General features: G+C 39.3%; 1 protein-coding gene across 4 annotated transcripts in view; it reads left to right on the top strand.

The window, feature by feature from the left end:
- Window positions 1-25487, top strand: part of ntrk3a (neurotrophic tyrosine kinase, receptor, type 3a) — a 256450-nt gene that overhangs the window by 102965 nt on the left and 127998 nt on the right. For all 4 annotated transcript variants that reach the window (XM_071326246.1, XM_071326248.1, XM_071326247.1 and 1 more), the window contains exons 5-6: window positions 24273-24427; window positions 24971-25113. In XM_071326246.1, the coding sequence (XP_071182347.1) occupies window positions 24273-24427; window positions 24971-25113 (298 nt within the window). The remainder of the gene's footprint in view (window positions 1-24272; window positions 24428-24970; window positions 25114-25487) is intronic.

Consider the following 25487-nt stretch of genomic DNA (forward strand, 5'->3'; position numbering starts at 1 on the left):
TGACTTCAGATGAGCGATGGAACAGAGCTCCCTCTCATGCAAGGTCAAAGCATGGTCAGGTTATGGCAGATCTGACTAATTCCCCTCTCATTCGGCCCCCATTCACAGTAGAGGCATCAGACAAGGTTCTACAGACTGTTGACATCTAGTGGAAGACGTAGGAAGTGCAAACACATCCATATCTCGCTGTGAATTCAATGGGATCTTGGTTGAAAATCGACCAGCCTCAGAATTCCCACTTCCTGTTTGGATTTTTTCTCAGGTTTTTGCCTGCCATATGAGTTATGTTATACTCACAGACATCATTCAAACAGTTTAGAAACTTCAGAGTGTTTTCTATCCAATATGAATAATAATATGCATATATTAGAAACTGGGACTGAGGAGCAGGCAGTTTACTATGGGCACCCCTGTGCACCTTTCATCCAAGCTACTCAATACTGCCCCTGCAGCCATAAAAAGTTAATGGCAGGTGCTAGCCCGCTGGTCGTCATGGTCCCATGCACTCTCTAGGGACCACATCTGTTGATTAAAACTAGACAGGCAGAGGGATGGCTTTTCTTTCCAGATCAGAGTGCATCAGAGTTATGCCTGTCAGTCTGAAATGGCTGCTGTTGTGGAGGTGTTTCAACTGAAGCACTAAGGCACTGCACAATCAGACCCCTATTTTTCACTGGATATAAGGACAAGTACTTTTTGTTGGATTTTTAAACGTCAGTAAGGGGCCTCAGGATAGGGCATGGGTTGCAGGATACATCAAATCAAATCACATTTTATTTGTACATTGTACATTTTAGATTTGGCACATACATGTTCTGGGAGATATTCAAATTCATGTAAGATGCAGTAATGTGTAGTAATCATGACGCAGAAGGCATACAATTGCTTAATAATTTCAAAGGCAAAACTGACCTGAATTGTTTTGCCATTTTAAATGAGTTGTTGTTGCGGGCCTCAGACACATTGTGTTACATGCATGAAGCCTCGGGGCTAACGCTGCTGAACCTTGTCGTTTCACTGACTATTTCTGCATGCATGGTTTCCTCTCTAACTGCTTGGAATAAACAAAGCAACAGTAAACAGAGTGATACTGAACGCACAAAGCAATAAAGTGTGAGACAACAGCAACAGCAGCTCCGTGTGAGAGTCTTAACCACCAGCAGCCATGCCACTCTGTGCTACTGCTTGTGTTCTGTGGTAATTGCTGTCAGCTTGTTTTGGTGCTTGACAGGAAAAAAACAACACGGGGTTACTAGGGTGAAAAGGGAATGTGTGTGTGTGTGTGTGTGTGTGTGTGTGTGTGTGTGTGTGTGTGTGTGTGTGTGTGTGTGTGTGTGTGTGTGTGTGGCTCCCTGTTCCCCAGTCCTGCAAGTGTAATCACAGAATGGTAAATGAGCTGTGTGAATGAGGCAGCCTCATCAGGAGTCTTGGTGCTGGCTGGGTGCATACCTGCCAATCTCACTGCTCCCTCCCCTCACCAAGCCCAACCTAGCAAATGAGCTGCTTTACTGAGCTGAGACACACACACACACACACACAAGCGTAGACACACACACACACGCACACACATGCAAACACGAGTACTCACGCACCCACCGATAGAGAGAGAGAGCAGGCAATAAGGAGTAGCACTAGCAAGGGTGACGTGCTAAAGGATGACGGTGCTAAACGTTTTGGGATGACTATCTTTATCGTATGAATAAAAAACAGTAGAACAGTAGTATAAAACAGTAGAACAGTAGTATAAAACAGTAGAACAGTAGTATAAAACAGTAGAACAGTAGCATAAAACAGTAGAACAGTAGTATAAAACAGTAGAACAGTAGCATAAAACAGTAGAACAGTAGTATAAAAACAGTAGAACAGTAGTATAAAAACAGTAGAACAGTAGTATAAAACAGTAGAACAGTAGCATAAAACAGTAGAACAGTAGCATAAAACAGTAGAACAGTAGTATAAAAACAGTAGAACAGTAGCATAAAACAGTAGAACAGTAGTATAAAACAGTAGAACAGTAGCATAAAACAGTAGAACAGTAGTATAAAAACAGTAGAACAGTAGTATAAAAACAGTAGAACAGTAGTATAAAAACAGTAGAACAGTAGTATAAAAACAGTAGAACAGTAGTATAAAAACAGTAGAACAGTAGTATAAAACAGTAGAACAGTAGCATAAAACAGTAGAACAGTAGTATAAAACAGTAGAACAGTAGTATAAAAACAGTAGAACAGTAGTATAAAAACAGTAGAACAGTAGTATAAAAACAGTAGAACAGTAGTATAAAAACAGTAGAACAGTAGTATAAAAACAGTAGAACAGTAGTATAAAAACAGTAGAACAGTAGTATAAAACAGTAGAACAGTAGCATAAAACAGTAGAACAGTAGTATAAAACAGTAGAACAGTAGTATAAAAACAGTAGAACAGTAGTATAAAAACAGTAGAACAGTAGTATAAAACAGTAGAACAGTAGTATAAAAACAGTAGAACAGTAGCATAAAACAGTAGAACAGTAGTATAAAACAGTAGAACAGTAGCATAAAACAGTAGAACAGTAGTATAAAAACAGTAGAACAGTAGTATAAAACAGTAGAACAGTAGTATAAAAACAGTAGAACAGTAGTATAAAAACAGTAGAACAGTAGTATAAAAACAGTAGAACAGTAGTATAAAAACAGTAGAACAGTAGTATAAAAACAGTAGAACAGTAGTATAAAAACAGTAGAACAGTAGCATAAAACAGTAGAACAGTAGTATAAAAACAGTAGAACAGTAGTATAAAACAGTAGAACAGTAGTATAAAAACAGTAGAACAGTAGTATAAAAACAGTAGAACAGTAGTATAAAACAGTAGAACAGTAGTATAAAAACAGTAGAACAGTAGTATAAAAACAGTAGAACAGTAGTATAAAACAGTAGAACAGTAGTATAAAAACAGTAGAACAGTAGTATAAAAACAGTAGAACAGTAGTATAAAACAGTAGAACAGTAGCATAAAACAGTAGAACAGTAGTATAAAACAGTAGAACAGTAGCATAAAACAGTAGAACAGTAGTATAAAAACAGTAGAACAGTAGTATAAAAACAGTAGAACAGTAGTATAAAACAGTAGAACAGTAGTATAAAAACAGTAGAACAGTAGTATAAAACAGTAGAACAGTAGCATAAAACAGTAGAACAGTAGTATAAAACAGTAGAACAGTAGCATAAAACAGTAGAACAGTAGTATAAAAACAGTAGAACAGTAGTATAAAAACAGTAGAACAGTAGTATAAAAACAGTAGAACAGTAGTATAAAACAGTAGAACAGTAGTATAAAAACAGTAGAACAGTAGTATAAAACAGTAGAACAGTAGCATAAAACAGTAGAACAGTAGTATAAAACAGTAGAACAGTAGCATAAAACAGTAGAACAGTAGTATAAAAACAGTAGAACAGTAGTATAAAAACAGTAGAACAGTAGTATAAAACAGTAGAACAGTAGTATAAAACAGTAGAACAGTAGCATAAAACAGTAGAACAGTAGTATAAAACAGTAGAACAGTAGTATAAAACAGTAGAACAGTAGTATAAAAACAGTAGAACAGTAGTATAAAAACAGTAGAACAGTAGTATAAAAACAGTAGAACAGTAGCATAAAACAGTAGAACAGTAGTATAAAAACAGTAGAACAGTAGTATAAAACAGTAGAACAGTAGCATAAAACAGTAGAACAGTAGTATAAAACAGTAGAACAGTAGCATAAAACAGTAGAACAGTAGCATAAAACAGTAGAACAGTAGTATAAAAACAGTAGAACAGTAGTATAAAACAGTAGAACAGTAGCATAAAACAGTAGAACAGTAGTATAAAACAGTAGAACAGTAGCATAAAACAGTAGAACAGTAGTATAAAAACATTAGAACAGTAGTATAAAAACATTAGAACAGTAGTATAAAAACAGTAGAACAGTAGTATAAAAACATTAGAACAGTAGTATAAAAACATTAGAACAGTAGTATAAAAACAGTAGAACAGTAGTATAAAAACAGTAGAACAGTAGTATTAGAACAGTAGTATAAAAACAGTACAGTAGTTTAAAAACAGAACAGTAGTACAACAACAGTAGAACAGTAATATAAAAACAGTGAAACAGTAGTATAAAAACAGTATTATAGATCAGGAGTGTCAAACATACAGCTCGGATCCAGCCCGCGAGGGGGGACATTCCAACCTTTGGGTGGTTTTGAGTTTTTTTTTTTTACTTTGAAACTTGAAACTGTGTTAAAATGATAATGGACCAACATTTATACAGTTTCTTGACTGTGTATAGCTCACTAATAAACACTGAACTGAAAGCTAGACAGTCAGAGAACATAGAAAATTCTTAAAAGGATGGATAGAGGACTATTTTTAGCTATTTTTGACAGTGAGGAAACATAGCCAAGTTTCAGTGCAGCCCTCCGGATCCGTTGAAGACCGAATGCGGCCGCCGGGGTCAAAATGAATTTGACACCCCTGCTATACATGATGTTGAATATGATATTATACGGTATTTATGTTACCACTATGGCACCATCGGGGCTTGGTGACACTCAACGGACATTGAATATCAAGCCCACAGGACAAGTGTTTTTTTCTCGCCATTGCTTGCCTTGTGATAGATAGGGAAAACACGTTGCTGTATACTCATTTTATCATGGATCCTTGTGGGTTGGATGAAAGCCTAATTAGCAAACATTGACTCCTGGATCAATGTTAAAAAATAAAAGTAGAACTCCAAAGTCCAAAATGTTATTCCCTGCTAGCTTTGCTCATTTCCGTAAATGTCAGGTTTGTAGAGGGGACACACATTTTTGGAGTGCAGACAGATTTCACTTGGACCTTATTGGCAATCAAAACCTTCCCCAGTTGGTATCACTTTATTAAGGCAAAGAGCCATCCAAAGGCAAGCCAAAAACACTTCTTGCTAGAGTGAGTGAATCATATTTTTCTAGCCTTCATCAGAATTTGACCATAAATTAACCCTCAGATACACTACTTTAACACTGTATGATGTATCCCATATTGTGGAAGTAGTGTTTTATTTAAAGTATTTCTGGATTACTTATTCTTTATATGCTTTCTCATAACCTCTATGACCTGCAGCAACAAATATTCTATCCATTAATATAATACTCATGTCTCATTTAATGCCTATTTGCTAGATTCTTACATGAGAAAATGTATATTTGAATCATACATGTGTTAGTTATGTGGATAGGGTTCTACCTGGAACCAAAAAAGGGTTCTACCTGAAACCAAAAATAGTTATATCTGGAACTAAAACAGGTTATCCTATGGGGACAGCCGAAGAACCCTTTTAGGTTCTAGATAGCACCTTTTTTTCTACGTGTAAGGGCTTATTTCTCTGCTTCTGATGGTTTCTCATTGAGTGCCTATCTGTTCTGCTGCTGGGGGTCGAAGACAGACCTGATGAGATAGATGGCTCACAATGGACTGGCACTCTTTTCTGGGGCTTTATAGCACGTCAAGAAAAGATAATCTGACCTTATTTTAGTCTGTGTCCTTTAGCCAAGGGAGCCGGGGGTAAAGACGCTGCTTTGACGGCACAGCCACTCACAATGCCTGTAAATGGTATCAGGGTAGGGGTTTGCTAAATGGCAAATCTGCAGTAGATGCATCAAAGATGATACAATACAAGATTATTTGCAGCAGAAGCACAAAGGCACATTCAGTAGCTTCAACAAACATTTTCTCTGTGGCCACAAAGCCGCTGTGCCAGGGGCCAGGAGCATCATAAATCATCTTTCTACTGGTGACCTTTCTTTAATCCTGCATGGCCTCTATAGAAAGGCCTTTATGAACAGCTAGGATATGTCTGTGTCAGTAAGTGTGAAGAGATGATCTATTTTTGAACGAGCTGGGACACATGAGTGATATTATTAAGAACACATCAGATCAGGCATGTCACAAAACAACAGAATCATGTCAGTTTTACAGCCTTCATGCCTTATCATCCCATGATAGAACAACATTTTCTCACCAAACTAAGGGAAAGTAATCTTGGAACATGATGATGGCATAATTTGCCTACATTCCAGCTTGCCTTTAGTCTCCAACGGACAACCACCAGGATCAGGCTTAGCTGTACTTTTGTTAATTCTGAAATAATGACAGTGCAGGTGGTGTCCATTAGCCAAATGGAACTCTGCCCAGACATCCAAATGATGGCGCAGCCAATTAGAGAGCAGGTGAGTGGGAGCTCTGCTCTGCCGGGACTTCATCCTAGCCAGAACTGGGTACAACACAAGGTTAAAAAAAAGGGAAACCGTATTAGGAATGGAAAGGGCAGCAGCACCCCCCCCATTTCTTTTTTTTATGTCCATTTTAATATGCCACTGCTACCTGGATGCCTGGATGGGGATTACAGCCAAAATGTCCACTGTGATTAATCATACTGTAGGAGTGGAATCTCTAATGATCGGCCTCTTAATTAAAATCCTAAAATAATTAGGTGTGCATCGGTCCATGTCTGAATTGCCATGTATTCAGCCCTGGAGTCAATGGTGGCTTTGGAATGTGGTGTTACTTTAAAACATCCTAAACTGTGATAGCTAAATCCTGTAATCCCTTTCATAGGCCCTTTCTGATTAGTTTGATCAGTCATGGAAATGGTGGCACGTAGGCTAATCATCCTTCATCTATAAAGTGCATACAATTCACAGACTAAATAGACGTTGAATATCATAGTATTACAAAATACTCTGTCAACGAACGTATCTATCGCAATAACGTGAAGTTGTGCATTTCTGAATTTAAAAAAGCATACTTTTTTTTTCTTGATGAAAACACATTTATGAGTCTCTGGCTCTACCAACATGAAAGGAACACATTTTCAGCTGAGAGGGAATAAGAAGAACAGGGTATTTGTTTGGTGCCAGTCATTCACCCTGTGCATGCCCCAAAGCTCAGAGCTGGCATGTCCATCTGCTGGCGTGATTACACATGACCCCTGCTTTCAGTTTGGGTTTGCAACAATTAACCCCGACACACCCTCAAGACTAAACTCCAAGCCAGAACTAAAATGTAACTAACAACCCTCTAAAGCCTACACTGTAGCTTCGACAGAAGAAAAGTTTGAAGAAATAACAGTGTATTGTTTGAACACAACTGTGATACGAGGCTGTTATTATTCATACCACCAAGATCAAAGAGAACGCAGAGCCAAACATGCTGTTCAATACGTAGCTGGAGCTGTCGGCCTGCGTTCACTGAATAATGCCAGTGTTGCTTTATTATTGATTGTTAGCCTGAGGTGATCGCTCAGAAGATATAGATAATAAGCTGCTTAGCAAAGAGGACTGCTGCAAAACTGGAGGGAATTAAGTTGATCTATGTAGAAATGTTCATGCACTCATAACGATGTCGCTCATATTGATTAGTGCTCCCTGCCATCCCTTCTGATTCCTTGTTAATTTGTTATATACTGAACAAAAATATAAACACAACATGTAAAGTGTTGGTTCCATGTTTCATGAGCTGAAATAAAAGATCCCAGAAATGTTCCATACGCAAAATAAATCTTATTTCTCTCAAACTTGGTGGACACATTTGTTTACATCCATGTTAGTGAGCATTTCTACTTTGCCAAGATAATCCATCCACCTGACAGGTGTGGATATCAAGAAGCTGATTAAACAGCATGATCATTACACAGGTGGACCTTGTGCTGGGGACAATAAAAAGCCACTCTAAAATGTGCAGTTGTGTCACACAACACAATGCCACAGATGTCTCAAGTTTTGAGGGAGCGTGCAATTGGCATGCTGACCACAGGAATGTCCACCAGAGATGTCGCCAGCGAATTTAATGTTAGTTTCTTTTGCATAAGCCGCCAACGTTGTTTTAGAGAATTTGGCAGTAAGTCTAACCGGCCTCACAACCGCAGACCACATGTAACCACGCCAGCCCAATACCTCCACATCCCGCTTCTTCACCCCTGGGATCGTCTGAAACCAGCCACCTGGACAGCTGATGAAACTGTGGGTTTGCTCAACCGAAGAATATCCGCACAAACTGTCAAAAACCGTCTCAGGGAAGCTCATCTGCGTGCTCGTCGTCCTCACCATGGTCTTGACCTGACTGCAGTTCAGCTTCATAATCGACTTCAGGTGGCAAATGCTCACCTTCGATGGCCACTGGCACGCTGGAGGAGTGTGCTCTTCACGGATTAATCCCGGTATCAACTGTGTATGGCATCGTGTGGGCGAGCGGTTTGCTGATGTCAACATTGTGAACAGTGTACCATGGTGACGGTGGGGTTATGGTAAGGGCAGGCATAAGCTACGGACAACAAACACAAATGCTATTCATCAATGGCAATTTGAATGCACAGAGATACCGTGACGAGAACCTGAGGCTCGTTGTCATGCCATTCATCCACCGCCATCACCTCATGTTTCCGCATGATAATGCATGGCACCATGTCACAAGGGTCTGTACACAATGAAAATGCCCCGGTTCTTCCATGGCCTGCATACTCACCAGACATGTCACCCACTGAGCATGTTTGGGATGCTCTTAATCGGCGTGTATGACAGCGTGTTCCAGTTCCCGCCAATAGTCTGGACAGTTTTATCTCAATCTCTTCATTCAAAGACTCAATCATGGACACTCTTACTGACAGTTGTGGCTGCTTTGTATGATGTATTGTTGTCTATACCTTCTTGACCTTTGTGCTGTTGACTTTGCCCAATAATGTTTGTACCATGTTTTTGTGCTACCATGTTGTTGTCATATTGTGTTGCTACCATGCTGTGTTGTCATGTGTTGCTGCCTTGTTATGTTGTTGTCTTAGGTCTCTCTTTATGTAGTATTGTGTCTCTCTTGTTGTGATGTGTGTTTTGTCCTATATTTATATTGTAATTATTTAAAAATAATATTAATCCCAGGCCCCCGTACCCACAGGAGGCCTTTTGCCTTTTGGTAGGCCGTCATTGTAAATAAGAATGTGTTTTTAATTGGCTTGCCTAGTTAAATAAAGGTTCAATAAAATAAAAATGTAATAAAAATATCCACTAACTTCGAACAGCCATTGAAGAGGAGTGGGACAACATTCCACAGGCCACAATCAACAGCTTGATCAACTCTATGCGAAGGACATGTGTCGCTCTGCATGAGGCAAATGGTGGTCACACCAGATTCGGACTGGTTTTTCTGATCCACGCCCCTACTTCAAAAAAAATATCTGTATTCCCAATCATGTGAAATCCATAGAATAGGGCCTAATCAATGTATTTCAATTGACTGATTTCCTTATATGAACTGTAACTCAGTAAAATCTTTGAAATTGTTGCATGTTGCCTTGTTTTTTTGTTCAGTGTAATTCTGTCATCATACAGTAACAGGATTTTTAGGGATGAATACATCTGTCGCTACGCTCAAATGGTAACAATCTTGGTCATTGAAGATGCGACTCATGGACTTTCTATGAAGATGTTAGCCATGGACTGACAGGAGGCAATATCTATCACTATGAAATATGGATTTTAGATGGAAAAATGAGCTTGCAGTAATCTTGGGAGTAACCGCAGTCAGAGTGTGGACCGACCACACAGAGTGGGCTGGCTTTGTTGTGTCAGGCATTCAAAGCAGCAGTAAACTACCCTTACAGCTCTCTGTCACAGAGGAGACATCAACACCAAAGCTCGGACAGGGAGCTCAATAGCATCAGTGCTGCCTACCAGTGTCTGTCTGCCTGGCCATCTGATACGAACACAAGGGCATCAGGAAACATCCGCCAAGGACACAGCACTGTCTCACTTACCCACACAATGAGACGTCAATCTCACCTCATCTCTCACACTTCCACCTCCCTACCTTCCTTCCTTCCCGTTTCCTTCTGCCACTTCTGTGACTGGTTGTGGTTGCTCAAACATTCCTCATGCCTGAAGTGAGACCCTGGCAGATATGCAGACTAGCATCCACGCGTGTCATTTAAAATGAGGGTCAATGACAACTATTTCCACCCCCTTGCTGCTTTCAGAGCCAGTGACAGCTTAGCAGCATGTTGTCACTGTATCAGGATCAACAAAACAGTTCCCAAACCCATATAAGGAAGTAGAACCAGAGCACAGCGTGTTTCAGACATATTGTTCTTTGTATCCTAGCTGCTGTTTGACTTATTGCCACATCATCCATATGGATTCAAATAGATATGCTTTACCATGCTTTGGAGTTGGCAATTCCGTCCACATTTGAAAATAATGATGTGCAATTTTAGCTTGATGCTCAGGGATATGTCAGAGCTGTTTTCTTGTCGTTTTGCCTTTGTTCATTGTCGTAGATAGTTACATTTTAGTACATCATATATATAGTATTTTCTGAAGAAGTCTTGATTCTGGGCTTTATTGTGAGTTGAACTGACTAACTTCTCAGTTGTTTAACTGATAGGCTGTGCCTGAATTGTGTGACACCCTGTTTGATTGATAATTAGATTGTGGCGACAGGAGGACTTAAATCTGTAATTACAGTATGATTAAACAATGGCCTCTCGTATGGGGTTCAGACTAACGATGCAGGAAAGCCAATTTAATCCCTGGCTCCAATAATCATTTGAGACGTCACCAGAAAGGTAATAAGACCACGCAGAGAGAAGCCTGGTGTCATCCTAATGCTTCTGTAATCTTTGAGGAGGAAGGTAGGGTGTTACATCCCTAGCCCCTGTTCTATTCATATTCACTGCCTTGAATTAGCCTCTGCTCTTAATTTGGGCTTAATCCCCCCCCTCCTCTTTCTCCTTGGGCCATGCCAGATCATTTATGTATTCACCGAACATTATTACCACGTGGGGAGAGAACCTAAATTCAATTTAGTTTTATGCATGTGGATAGAGTAATCTCAGCCTTTCCAATTATTACCCTCCCTGCTCAAACATTATTGGATATGTTATGGATATGTTAGAGAAATATTATTGGATCTCTCCAATATGGTCCACATCTATAAAATGAGATTACATACTGTAGATTAGGTTAGGCGATCGCAGGTCAGTAAATTCCTTGGCAGCAGCTAATGGGGATCCTTAATAAATACAAATACAAATTTGATTTTGCCATATTCCTTTGCTGCAGTGTTCAGCTCCTCTCTGGTCGCTCTCAGTTTGTGTTTAATGCAAATCCAACCAGGGAAACTGCATAAATCCTGTACACATTAAAACAATCTTGGTTCCTCAATAATGTTTTGGGCAGGGTGATGGTTCTACAGTATGTGGAACCATACTGACCCATATAATAAACACAATAATAAAACCTATGGAATTTTACAAATATAATATGGCAATTAAATCAGAATAGAAATCCCTGTATGGTTCTACAAAGAACCTTTGAGACTGAGAAACGTTCTTTATAAAACCATTCTCCATAAACTTTCTATAACGAACCATGAAAACGTTTCTTTATAAAACCTTAGGAAAGGGTTCCTTTTGGCACCATACAGGTTCCATTTAGAACCTTATGAGCATGGTTCTTTATAGAACCTTCAAAAAAAGGTTCCATATAGCACCAAATCAGGGTTCCGCTATGGTTACAAGCCAAATAACCCTTATTTGGCACTATATATATATATATAAATAACATTTTGTGTGTAACTGGGATTTCACTAAGTATGGCGACACTAACTCGTGTGTAACTCGTGTGTAACTCAAATGTGTACAGCTAACATTAACATTAGCCAGTTTGCCTAGAGAATACAGTAGAGTAGTTTATGGGGGATCTTTTAGGTGTATTGGCATAGCTATTGCCACTAAGTGAGCACTCACGTACTGTAAGGATCTTGTTAAATTGCTCATCACCAACTTTACGTTTAACTGATGAAAAACCGTTGTGTCTAATTTATCATGGTAAGCGTATGTGGCAGGCAGTTCAATTCCCAGTCCAGCTAGAAAATGGGAGCTATTTTGATTCAGGCCACACCTCCCTACGCATGATTTCATGTTCAATACTGTACTGTATAATATAGTACTGAATGGGTGAGTAATAGAACCTGTTTTCTTTACTATTTATAGAAATAATATTGGTCCATATTTTTCATCTGTATGCAGACGACACTGCTGTGTATGCCATTGCCCCAACTGTTAACCAGGCTATGTTAGAGCTGCAATCTGACCTTGATACCTTACCTTGGTTAGTTTAAAACTTGTACTTGATGCGGGCAAGACTAAATACATGTTGTTCTCTAGTTCTCGCGGGAATGTTTCAGATGGGCTACATATTTATTCATTGGATGGTTCTTCCATTGATTGGGTTCCCACCTACAAATATCTGGGCATTTGGATTGACAAAGACTTCCTGTTTAAAAAACACACAGTTTAAAAGCAAAGATTCAAAGTGGGCTTCTTTTTCAGAAACAGATCTAGGCTCTCCCTAAATAGCAGGAAGCAGATTGTACAGTCAACTTTCCTGCCAGTTCTTGACTATGGTGATTCCATTTACCAGATTGCAGCAGCCACTACTCTTAAACCTTTGGATGCTGTCTAACATAGGGCCATTCATTTTATCACTGGTGACAGTTTTAATACTCACCACTGCATCCTGTATCAAAAGTTTGGCTTGTCCTCATTGAAGTCCCTTAGATCAATTCATTACTCCCTTTTTGTTTAAAAGGCTGTACTACACAAGCTTCCAACTTACCTAACTTTGTTGCTAACATATAAAATAATGAGCTACCAAACCTTCTCGAAGGATTGTTAACTCTTGAGGTCCCTCTGGTCTTGACCAATTTAGGTAAATCATTTTAGTGCCCCCCATTGTTGGCATCTTGATTCTCTGGTGCTGCTAGAGCAGTTTACGACTCTGGTGTTGAATTAATTCATTGAGGATTGCAGTTGATTCGATTGATTCTAGTGGTTTATTTGTTGAAATTGTGGTGTTGAGGTTGTGCCTTGTGGTTATTTGTATTATTCTTGTTTTAATTGGAATGTAAATGATTGTGACAAAATGTTTGTACCATTGGGAATGAGACCCTGGTCTCAATTGGGCTACCCTGAATAACTACAAGTACAAGTTAATACAAATTTAAATGAAATAAAATGTATTTCTCTGTTGTCACATTCTATACAATGTCTATACCCACCTATCACTTGCTAAGTTAGCCATTTAAAAGCAGATACCAATGTATAATACATAACAGGAAATAACAATGATTAAGTTATATGTGATTAGCAATTTCCAGCTCTTCGTATAGGCTACGGGACTCCCATGTGTTTTTCTAGCTGCACGACACCTTGACCTTTCCAAAGGTTAATTTGATGTTTTAATCAGGTCAGTGGAAGACATGCAAATGATTTAAGTCTCACAGGCCATAATCAGTAAATCAGTGCTATGGCCAAACTCCCCATTGGCTATCTTTATGTTGTCATGGTACTGAGTAAGAGAGACCATCTGCCTACACACACACACACACACACACACACACACACACACACACACACACACACACACACACACACACACACACACACACACACACACACACACACACACACACACACACACACACACACACACACACACACACACACTTCATAACTTTTGTTGTTATGTCTTAAGTGGGAAGCCTTTGCTCACCACTCATCAGAGTTGCATCAGACACACATGGAACAGTGAACCCAGGTTACACTGACCTTGGACAGAACAGAATACTGCACCAAACCAAATTAGTCCGTTCATTGTAACCAAATAGATCATCATTTGAAGAGATTAACTCTGTGAGTGTGACTCTTCCCGCCTCTGAGCCAGAACTGCGTGTTACCTAGTGTATAACGATGGCTGTGATATCCATTTGGTATGCACTCCCTGTGTATAGGCATGTTGTTTTCTACTCCCTGTGTATAGCCATGTTGTTTTCTACTCCCTGTATATAACCATGTTGTTTTCTACTCCCTGTATATAGCCATGTTGTTTTCTACTCCCTGTATATAGCCATGTTGTTTTCTACTCCCTGTATATAGCCATGTTGTTTTCTACTCCCTGTATATAGCCATGTTGTTTTCTACTCCCTGTATATAGCCATGCTGTTTTCTACTCCCTGTATATAGCCATGTTGTTTTCTACTCCCTGTATATAGCCATGTTGTTTTCTACTCCCTGTATATAGCCATGTTGTTTTCTACTCCCTGTATATAGCCATGCTGTTTTCTACTCCCTGTGTATAGCCATGTTGTTTTCTACTCCCTGTATATAGCCATGTTGTTTTCTACTCCCTGTATATAGCCATGTTGTTTTCTACTCCCTGTATATAGCCATGTTGTTTTCTACTCCCTGTATATAGCCATGTTGTTTTCTACTCCCTGTATATAGCCATGTTGTTTTCTACTCCCTGTATATAGCCATGTTGTTTTCTACTCCCTGTATATAGCCATGTTGTTTTCTCCTCCCTGTATATAGCCATGTTGTTTTCTCCTCCCTGTATATAGCCATGTTGTTTTCTACTCCCTGTATATAGCCATGTTGTTTTCTACTCCCTGTGTATAGCCATGTTGTTTTCTCCTCCCTGTGTATAGCCATGTTGTTTTCTACTCCCTGTATATAGCCATGTTGTTTTCTACTCCCTGTGTATAGCCATGTTAGTTTCTCCTCCCTGTATATAGCCATGTTGTTTTCTACTCCCTGTGTATAGCCATGTTAGTTTCTCCTCCCTGTATATAGCCATGTTGTTTTCTACTCCCTGTATATAGCCATGTTGTTTTCTACTCCCTGTATATAGCCATGTTGTTTTCTCCTCCCTGTGTATAGCCATGTTGTTTTCTACTCCCTGTATATAGCCATGTTGTTTTCTACTCCCTGTATATAGCCATGTTGTTTTCTACTCCCTGTATATAGCCATGTTGTTTTCTACTCCCTGTATATAGCCATGTTGTTTTCTACTCCCTGTATATAGCCATGTTGTTTTCTACTCCCTGTATATAGCCATGTTGTTTTCTACTCCCTGTGTATAGCCATGTTGTTTTCTACTCCCTGTATATAGCCATGTTGTTTTCTACTCCCTGTGTATAGCCATGTTGTTTTCTACTCCCTGTATATAGCCATGTTGTTTTCTACTCCCTGTGTATAGCCATGTTAGTTTCTCCTCCCTGTATATAGCCATGTTGTTTTCTACTCCCTGTGTATAGCCATGTTAGTTTCTCCTCCCTGTATATAGCCATGTTGTTTTCTACTCCCTGTATATAGCCATGTTGTTTTCTACTCCCTGTATATAGCCATGTTGTTTTCTACTCCCTGTATATAGCCATGTTGTTTTCTCCTCCCTGTATATAGCCATGTTGTTTTCTACTCCCTGTGTATAGCCATGTTAGTTTCTACTCCCTGTATATAGCCATGTTGTTTTCAACTCCCTGTATATAGCCATGTTGTTTTCTACTCCCTGTATATAGCCATGTTGTTTTCTACTCCCTGTATATAGCCATGTTGTTTTCTCCTCCCTGTGTATAGCCATGTTGTTTTCTACTCCCTGTATATAGCCATGTTGTTTTCTACTCCCTGTATATAGCCATGTTGTTTTCTACTCCCTGTATATAGCCATGTTGTTTTCTCCTCCCTGTGTATAGCCATGTTGTTTTCTACTCCCTGTGTATAGCCATGTTGTTTTCTACTCCCTGTATATAGCCATGTTGTTTTCTACTCCCTGTATATAGCCATGTTGTTTTCTACTCCCTGTGTATAGCCATGTTGTTTTCTACTCCCTGTGTATAGCCATGTTGTTTTCTACTCCCTGTGTATAGCCATGTTGTTTTCTACTCCCTGTATATAGCCATGTTGTTTTCTACTCCCTGTGTATAGCCATGTTGTTTTCTACTCCCTGTATATAGCCATGTTGTTTTCTACTCCCTGTATATAGCCATGTTGTTTTCTCCTCCCTGTATATAGCCATGTTGTTTTCTACTCCCTGTATATAGCCATGTTGTTTTCTACTCCCTGTGTATAGCCATGTTGTTTTCAACTCCCTGGATATAGCCATGTTGTTTTCTACTCCCTGTATATAGCCATGTTGTTTTCTACTCCCTGTATATAGCCATGTTAGTTTCTCCTCCCTGTATATAGCCATGTTGTTTTCTACTCCCTGTATATAGCCATGTTGTTTTCTACTCCCTGTATATAGCCATGTTGTTTTCTACTCCCTGTATATAGCCATGTTGTTTTCTACTCCCTGTGTATAGCCATGTTGTTTTTACTCATAATTTTTATTGTCTATGGACCATTTATGCCTTCTGTCACTAATTCTCTTTTTTATTAAATGTTTTATATTATCTTTAACTCTGCATTGTTGGAAAAGGACCCATAAGTAAGCATTTCACTGTTAGTCTACGAAGCATGTATCAAATCAAATGAGATTTTATTTGACTTGACACTCTCTGACCCCATCTTGTAAATGAGAGAGGTTATCTCTATTTTGCAAAATTGGTTCATCAATAAGCGTGCATGCACACAGCTAGCTGAGATTATGCAGTGTTAATGAAATGTCGTCCAGGTCTAGGTGTTTTTTTTCTCTTTCCATTTGTTGGACCCAGTGTGCTGTGCTCTACCACCCATGGAGATCAGATAGAAGCTCCTCTCCCCAGCCCTGTAGGGGGACAAGCTAGGCCCTTAGAGAGCCATGCAGCAGGCAGACAGGGCCCTTTAAGCGAGTGGTGCACATCATGTGGAACTAAAGGGATTAGACATCCTAACTGCCACTTCATAGTCTTTTCTGGTCCATAGACAAATGTGACAAATGTGATGATAATTGCAAAGTCAGGAAAGATGTCAAAAGTGGAAAGTAGTTTTCCCATGAGGATGAAAGAAAGAAAAGGAATAGTGTTGTAATTGCTGTGAGAACAATGGGCACGTTGAATATTTGATTATTGTACAAGAATTGTGAGGACTATTCATTTGACCCATTCTCCTAATCTTAATGAATAGGAAATGTCTGGATAAATGTGTCTTAAAGAATCTTCTTGAACTTTGGCGACTACTAATATTGTTTAAGCTCCTGCTTTAGGCTGGATGTGTCAAAGTGTAGTTCATGAACAGAATTACTGTTTTATCTAAATTAGCCAAGAAATCTCAATTTTCGGTGAGTGCTACTTTCAGAACTACTGGCTAAAAAGTATATTAAAGTACCGGAGAATCGATCTTAGGGGTAAAATTGAGGAAATTACAGGATGCCATATAAAGGTTTGTTTGAAGCAGCAGAGGGTGAGCGAACAGTGATATCTACCCAGTCTGTCTAATCAGAGCCCCACACTCTTCACCGGAGCTGCCTGGGTGTGAGGATCTGGAGGGCCGGGGTGTGAGGGGGGTCGTGGGTACTGCATGTGTGGAACATCACAGGGTACTGACATCACACCCCTCCCTCCCTTCTGTTCTCCAACCATCATTGATCCTTTTTCAGAATAATATGAGCCTTACTGTACAGTACATCCTCATGCTCAAGCACTGTGATATTCTATTTTCAATATTGACATTTACAGCCACCCACCAAAGCATATGAGTTTCAAAGTGTATTTGCTCTGGGTAGTTCTACAAAGAAAACGTTTAGTTTGTATGAAAACGATGTCAGCTTTACCCTGCTATCATTTTAAAATGTGTCATCTGTATCTTTCACATTAATGTGACATTAATGATTTAGCCAGGGCTAGTGTAGGGCCGGTGTTTGTTGAGGGGAAGTCCAAATCAGGTCCATCTGCTCCCAGCCCTTGGAGGGGGGCGATGGGTGGGGGGGTTCTACTAAGCTAACATATGGAGAGTGTTGGGGAAGCTACTCTAAAAATATAGTTTACCAAGCTACCAATGGGAGAAGTTAAGCTACTCTAAATCTACCCTCAAGAAAAATACAGTTTATTTAACCAAAGTTACTTTGAAAAAGTAGTTCACTACAAACTACTTTGTGAAAATGATATGTAAATCTGAAATGCCTTAGACTATAAATTGCAAGAACAGTTCACTTTGGAGTCATATGTTAACAGAACGTACAAAAAAAAACACCAAAAAATCTAGTTGTTTCAACTAATTATTATTAAGTAACTGGTTCCACATCCTTCTTGTTACCTGAACTTAGCTCCAATATGAGAAAACGTGGGCAAAAATTCAGTCAACTTAAAATGATGTGTTTGCTCAATTTGTATCATTTGTTCTTTCAACAAGAAATTATGATTTTGGCATCTTACCTAATAAAGGATGTGGAACTAGTTACACACAAACACAGTGCTGTTAACATACACAGTTTTCAAAATACATATTTGACACACGTTAACATACGTTGTCCATGTTAATTTATACAGCAATTATGATGTCCTCACCTGGGATTTGAACTCACAACCTCTTGGTGGCATTTTGATCTTCCTGCTACGCCACCATGTCTGTGTCAATTATAAGTTAATCTGACTCATTTCCCCATCATTGATTTGATTTACTTCTTTTTTTTTTCTCTATAGTTGTCTAATGTTGGTGGGGCAAATTACCCTGTTTTAATCTTAATCACTATGATAAATAAAATCATTTTTATTGATTGTACTTTTACCAGAGCTGAGCTTTATTTTGAAGTACAAAGTGTAGCAATACAGGTGAGTTATATACACAGACATGGTGACATAGCAGGAAGATTGGAATGCTGTGAACCAAGAGATTCTGAGTTTAAATACCAGGTGAGGACATGAATACTAAAGTATAAGTAAACATGTATTTCAGTGTGTGTCAAATATGTAAGTAAACATTGTATATTAAAAGCACTGTGTGTGTAGTTAGTTCGACAGACTTTTTTTGGTAAGATGACAAAATAATAATATCTAGTTGAATGAACATACAGTATTAGACAAATTGAGCGAACACATCATTTGTCATGATCGTTGTTAGGTGAAAGAGAGGACCAAGGCACAGCGTGATAATGATACATCTTCTCTTTATAATGAAGAGGAAACAAACACTTTTACAAACTAACAAAACAACCGTGAAGCTATATAAACAAATAGTGCTGACACTAAACACTACACATAGACAATTACCCACAACCTACCTAATGCCTATGGCTGCCTTAAATATGGCTCCCAATCAGAGACAACGATAGACAGCTGTCTCTGATTGAGAACCAATCCAGGCAACCATAGACTTACATAAACACCTACACTGAACACAACCCCATGAACTCTACAAAACCCCCTATACAATACAAACACCCTAGACGAGACAAAAAACACACAAACATCCCCCATGTCACACCCTGACCTAACTAAAATAATAAAGAAAACAAAGATAACTAAGGCCAGGGCGTGACATCATTTTTAGTTGACAGAATTTTTGCCTACTGTACGTTTTCTCATGTTGTAGCAAAGTTTGGGCCAACTAAAAATGTTAAGTTCAGCTAGTACAAAAAAAGGCTGTGAAACCAGTTACTTAATAATATATAGTTGAAACAACAAAATCTTTTTTTTACAGTATATATTACTAAATCAGAAGTTATTGTGCTGAGTGAACTGATTGGGAAATGCAAGCTTCAAAATATCTAAAAGACATGTGTAATGATCTAAACCTAACCCAGCTGGTGACTAAGCCTACACGGCCAACCCTAAAGATCCTTTAAAGTCAACTCTGATTGATCTTATTTTAACGAATACACCAGAGAGAGAGATATTTCTACTGGTGTCTTCGCCCAAGACATTAGTGGCCATTACCCAGTTGTTTGTGTTAGAGTTGTGAGAATACCAAAATCTAAGTCTTATGTCATCACAAAGAGGAACTTTTAAAAACTTCAGTGAATTAAAAAAAAAAAAATTACATTATCTTTAATTTAGTGACATTTATTGTATTTCAGCTATCCCTGAACCTGATTTATCTAGCCTTTTTGCAGATGTCTTCAATACTATTGTGAATAATCATGCTCCCTTCAAAAAAGTAAGGGTTAAAGGTAGATTGAATGCCTGGTACACTCTGGAATTATCAGAAGTCATTCATAAAAGAGATGATGCTTGGGTCAAGGCCAGGAACACAGGCTTACTCCCGAACTGGCAAATGTTTAAGCAACTGAGGAATCATTGTGTAAGACAAATCAGAAAGGCTAAATCTGATCATTACGTAACCGCTCCCCCGGATTGTAATGGGAACCCGGCAAAATTCTGGAAAACTGTCAAATTCCTGAAGGGTTCTACTTCCTCCTCTCTGCCACAACAAATTAATTCAGACACTGGCCTCATTGATGCATTTAATCACCATTTTATTTCAGCGAGTAATCTCTTTGAAAGAACTTTTAAGCCTATTCACAGGGATATTGGGCTGGATGCTGATAGGGGAAACTTGCTGAATGATCAGAGAAATGATAGTCAAAGCTTTTCTTTTAGGCTATTTACAGAAAAAATAAGTCATAGATGCTTTGCTAGCAATAGACAACAAGAAATCCACAGGGGCTGACCAATTGGATCCCAGTCTGCTTAAGTGTGCAGCGCCCATCATTGTTGGCTCAATAACCCACATTTTTTATTTAAAATTGTTTTCAGGAAATATTCCTGATGTTTGTATTTTATTGAATAAGTTGTTCTCGATAGGCATGAGCTCTGACACCTGTTCATGGTTTCATGATTGTCTTAGTGACAGAACTCAGCCCATTGTACTTGATGGGGTTAAGTCCGAATTTCTTGAAGTACATAAAGGTGTACCACAGGGGTCAATTTTTGGACCAGCTCTCTTCACTGTTTATAGAAATCCCATTGGTCAATCTGTTAAAAATGGTCAACTTCATCTATATGCTGATGATACTATTATGTATGCTATTGCCCTGACTGTTGATCTGGCTGTGTCAAAACTACAGTCAGATATTATAGCTATGCAGGAATCACTTGCTGATTGAAAACGTGTGCTTAATACAGGCAAAACAAAATACATGTTGTTTTTAAACTCTCGTGAGAATGTTTCAGATTAACTAAATCTTCAGTCATTAGATGGTTCTCCAATCAAACGTGTTCCAGTATATAAATACTTAAGCATTTGGATTAATATGGATTTGACATTTTAAAAACATATAGATCAGCTGGTTAAGAAGCTAAGATTTAAAGTTGGCTTTTTCTACAGAAACAGATTGTGCCTTTCTCTAAGCAGTAGGAAGCAGATTATTCAGTCAACCTTTTTGATCTGTTCTTGAATATGTTGATATTATTTTTCAAAGTGCAGCTGCTACTCTTAAACCTTTAGATGCCATCTCCCATAGTGCACTTTTTTTTGTTACAGGTGACAGTTTTGATACTCATCACTGCATCTTGTATTAAAAGATTGGCTGGACTTCGCTAAATACCCATATATCTCTACATTACTCCCTTTTTGTTTATAAGGCCCTACTTCATAAACTTCCGTCTTATCTAACTTTACTGTTGAAGTATAGACTGCTATGTTGCCTAACCGTTCACAGGATTGGGTAGCTCTTGAGGTTCCTTTTAATACACTGAATTTCTGGAACAAAATTCAAAATACATTCTATCTTGATGTTCTGGTGCTGTTCAGGCAATTTTATTATTGAAATCAGGACTTCTTTGTGGAGGAATGTAACTGTTTTTCTAGGTGATTTGTGATGTTTTATTTGTACTTCCCATGACTCTGTTTTTGTATTGGAATGTGTGTATACGCAGTACCAGTCAAAAGTTTGGACACACTTACTCATTCCAGGCTTCGCACACTCTTGGAATTCTCTCAACCTGCTTCATGAGGTAGTCACCTGGAAAACATTTCAATTAACAGGTGTGCCTTGTTAAAAGTTAAGTTGTGGAATTTCTTTCCTCCTTATCGCGTTTGAGCCAATCAGTTGTGTTGTGACAAGGTAGGGGTGGTATACAGAAGATAGCCCTATTTGGTAAAAGACCAAGTCCATATCATGGCACGAACAGCTCAAATAATCAAAGAGAAACGACAGTCCATCAATCTGAAAAATTTCAAGAACTTTGAAAGTTTATTCAAGTGCAGTTGCAAAAACCATCAAGCGCTATGATGAAACTGGCTCTCATGGGGACCTTCACAGGAAAGGAAGACCCAGAGTTACCTCTGCTGCAGAGGATACGTTCATGAGAGTTAACTGCACCTCAGATTGCAGCCCAAATAAATGCTTCACAGATTTCAAGTAACAGACACATCTCAACATCAACTGCTCAGAGGAGACTGCGTGAATCAGGTCTTCATGGTCAAATTGCTGCAAAGAAACCACTACTAAAGGACACCAATAATAATAAGAGACTTGCTTGGGCCAAGAAACACGAGCAATGGACATTGCTGGAAATCTGTTCTTTGTTCTGATGAGTCCAAATGTGAGATTTTTGGTTCCAACCGCCGTGTCTTTGTGAGACGCAGAGTAGGTGAACGGATGATCTCGGCATGTGTGGTTCCCACCGTGAAGTATGGAGGAGGAGGTGTGATGGTGTGGGGGTGCTTTGCTGGTGACATTGTCAGTGATTTATTTAGAATTCAAGGCACACTTAACCAGCGTGGCTACCACAGCATTCTGCAGCGATATGCCATCCCATCTGGTTTGCTCTTAGTGGGACTATCATTTGTTTTTCAACAGGACAATGACCCAAAACACACCTCCCGGCTGTGTAAGGGCTATTTGACCAAGATGGAGAGTGATGGAGTCCTGCATCAGATGACCTGGCCTCTAAAGTCACCCGACCTCAACCCAATTGAGATGGTTTGGGATGAGTTGGGCCGCAGAGTGAAGGAAAAGCAGCCAACAAGTACTCAGCATATGTGGGACCTCCTTCAAGACTGTTGGAAATGATGAAGCTGGTTGAGAGAATGCCAAGAGTGTGCAAAGCTGTCATCAAGGAAAAGGGAGGCTACTTTGAAGAAAGATCTCTTTTTTTATCAACACTTCTTTGTTACTATATGATTCCATGTGTGTTATTTCATAGTTTTGATGTCTTCACTATTATTTTACAATGTACAAAATAGTTAATTTATTTTTTATTTTTTATTAAATGAGTAGGTGTGTCCAAACTACTGTATATATGTTTTTTGGTGGATAAAAAGTGATGTGTAGTTCCAGTAGTTAGATACACCGCTACATGGCAAAAAGAAGTATTTCACTCCTGAAAACACTACCTAGATTTGAATTTAGTTCAACTACCACCAAGCTACTGCAAAATGTATTTTAAAATGTATTTTAAAAAGATAGTCATACCATGGACCATAAAGATAATTGATTTTGAATTTTAGGACCTCTATAGCTATAATTTTTTAAATATAATTTTTGACGGATGACACATTGAATTTGGTCTTACTTCTATAAACACATAAAATGCATTGAATAACACATTCATACATGGCAAAACAGATAGTAAAAACAAATAATTTGATTTGTCTATCCTATATCTATGAAATATTTAAAAAATGACCCATATACCTTTGACGTGGAAATGCCCAATTCACTTCCATACATGTCTTCCTCCTGATACAGGTTTACCTTCAGATGTGTCTCGTGATGCTTGTGGGCGTCGTAGAGCAAAACATCCTACATGCTTATGAGTCTCAGCTTTCGATAGTGGGGTAGACTAAATAGTTTCTAGTTCAAACCATTTGGACTTGACAGACGTTTTCGTGAAAGTAACTTTTTGGCATCCTATCATTTCCAACAACACTGACTTTGGAAAGTGCCCGTCTACCGCATAGGCCGACATCGGCGGATTCAGTGGATCGCGACGCGGCCCATGCAAAAAGGAAGTCTATAGCGTGAACACACAGGGTTTTGTTTAATAAAATGTGATGATTGCACCGATTTTCACGCAGGTACGGACATTTACCTCTGAGGGTTTTTTAATATGAATGATTTAGCCAGGGCTAGTGCAGGGCCTGTGTTTGTTGAGGGAAAAGCAAGTCCAAATCATGTCCACCCTCTCCCAGCCCCAGTCACACGGTACAGTTAGCCCAGCCTGGCCTGGAGATGAGATGGAATGTCTCCAGTTCCTCCCCAGGCATGTTGTGATGAATGTTTAGGGCTGGGCTGAATGATAACAATGTCCTTCACCTACTTCTGACTGCACAATAAATGACCACAGTTGCATTGTGTTGTTTCTCAACATATATTTTCTCATTCTCTCCCTTATTCTCTCCCTTATTCTCTTGCTCTTATTCTCTCTCTCTCTCTCTCTCTCTCTCTCTCTCTCTCTCTCTCTCTCTCTTCTCTCTTCTCTCTTCTCTCTTCTCTCTTCTCTCTCTCTCTCTCTCTCTCTCTCTCTCTCTCTCTCTCTCTCTCTCTCTCTCTCTCTCTCTCTCTCTCTCTCTCACACACACAGGAGGCTGGAAGAAGTGGTGTTTGAGTGTGGCTGTGATATCCGCTGGATTCAGCTGTGGCAGCAGCGAGGGGAGGCTGGCCTGCACACCCAGCTGTTATTCTGCAACAACGGAGCCTCCAAGATCCCTCTCCAGGCTATGAATATCTCCCTCTGTGGTACGAGCCACCGCTGCCATGATCCACACTCCCCAATCATCCCATGGTTGAAAAAACTGGTTGAATCAACATTGTTTCCACATCATTTCAACCCCAAAAATTAGGCCTGTCATCAACATTTTGGGGAATTTAGTATTTTTTCACTCAACATTTAACCTACATCCATTGCCATGGATTGTCAACTAACGTTGAATTCACGTTAGTTGTCAACTCAACTAAATGTAAATCAAAAGTAGAGGTTTAAATTTTGTCTGTGCCCAGTGGGTAGGCCATCCACATCACTTTCATAAGAATGACCTAAACGCCTGACATAACTTGTCTCATGAGAGTCGAGCAAAAACAGTGATGACCACTCACCGTTCTCACCGAAACTCTGCTTGTTCCTTCCTGTCCCTCTCCCAAATAGAATTCACAACAGCTTAAAGTGTCTCAGTCAGAATTTCAAGTATGCTGTGTCTAGCTGCTATTCTCTCTCTCTCTCTCTCTCTCTCTCTCTCTCTCTCTCTCTCTCTCTCTCTCTCTCTCTCTCTCTCTCTCCACCAGACTTGCCGGACATCAGTGTGACCCACTATAATCTCACAGTGATTGAGGGGGACAGAGTCACCGTCACCTGTAATGGATCTGGATCCCCCCTCCCTGAGGTGGACTGGACCGTCAATGACCTCCACTCCATCAACACTCACCAGGTGGGTTAGCCAGGACACACACAAAGGGACCCATAATGCACTGTGCTATTCTTCATTGTAATGGTCGTACCATTGTGCTTTGTCTCTAGGTAGCTGCAGGAAACAACTTGGCGTGTGACCTTGGAGTTAGTTTTAGCTACAATACAACTTTAGGGTGCATTCTATTTAGATTCCAGGCAATTCTGGAATTCTGTTGTTGTGCTATGAAGATAAAATATATGTCCAATTGAGGAAATTAAATGGAACTGACACCAACTGTGTTTGTGTGCTTGTGATTTCATAGCTTTCTGAAAATGCAGTTAACCTGCTTTATGCAGAGAATTGTATCTGAATAAAATACATTGTCTGCCCCAATGCACTGTAGTTATCCTACA

This window comes from Salvelinus alpinus, chromosome 9, assembly GCF_045679555.1.
Source record: "Salvelinus alpinus chromosome 9, SLU_Salpinus.1, whole genome shotgun sequence".
Lineage (NCBI taxonomy): Eukaryota > Metazoa > Chordata > Actinopteri > Salmoniformes > Salmonidae > Salvelinus > Salvelinus alpinus.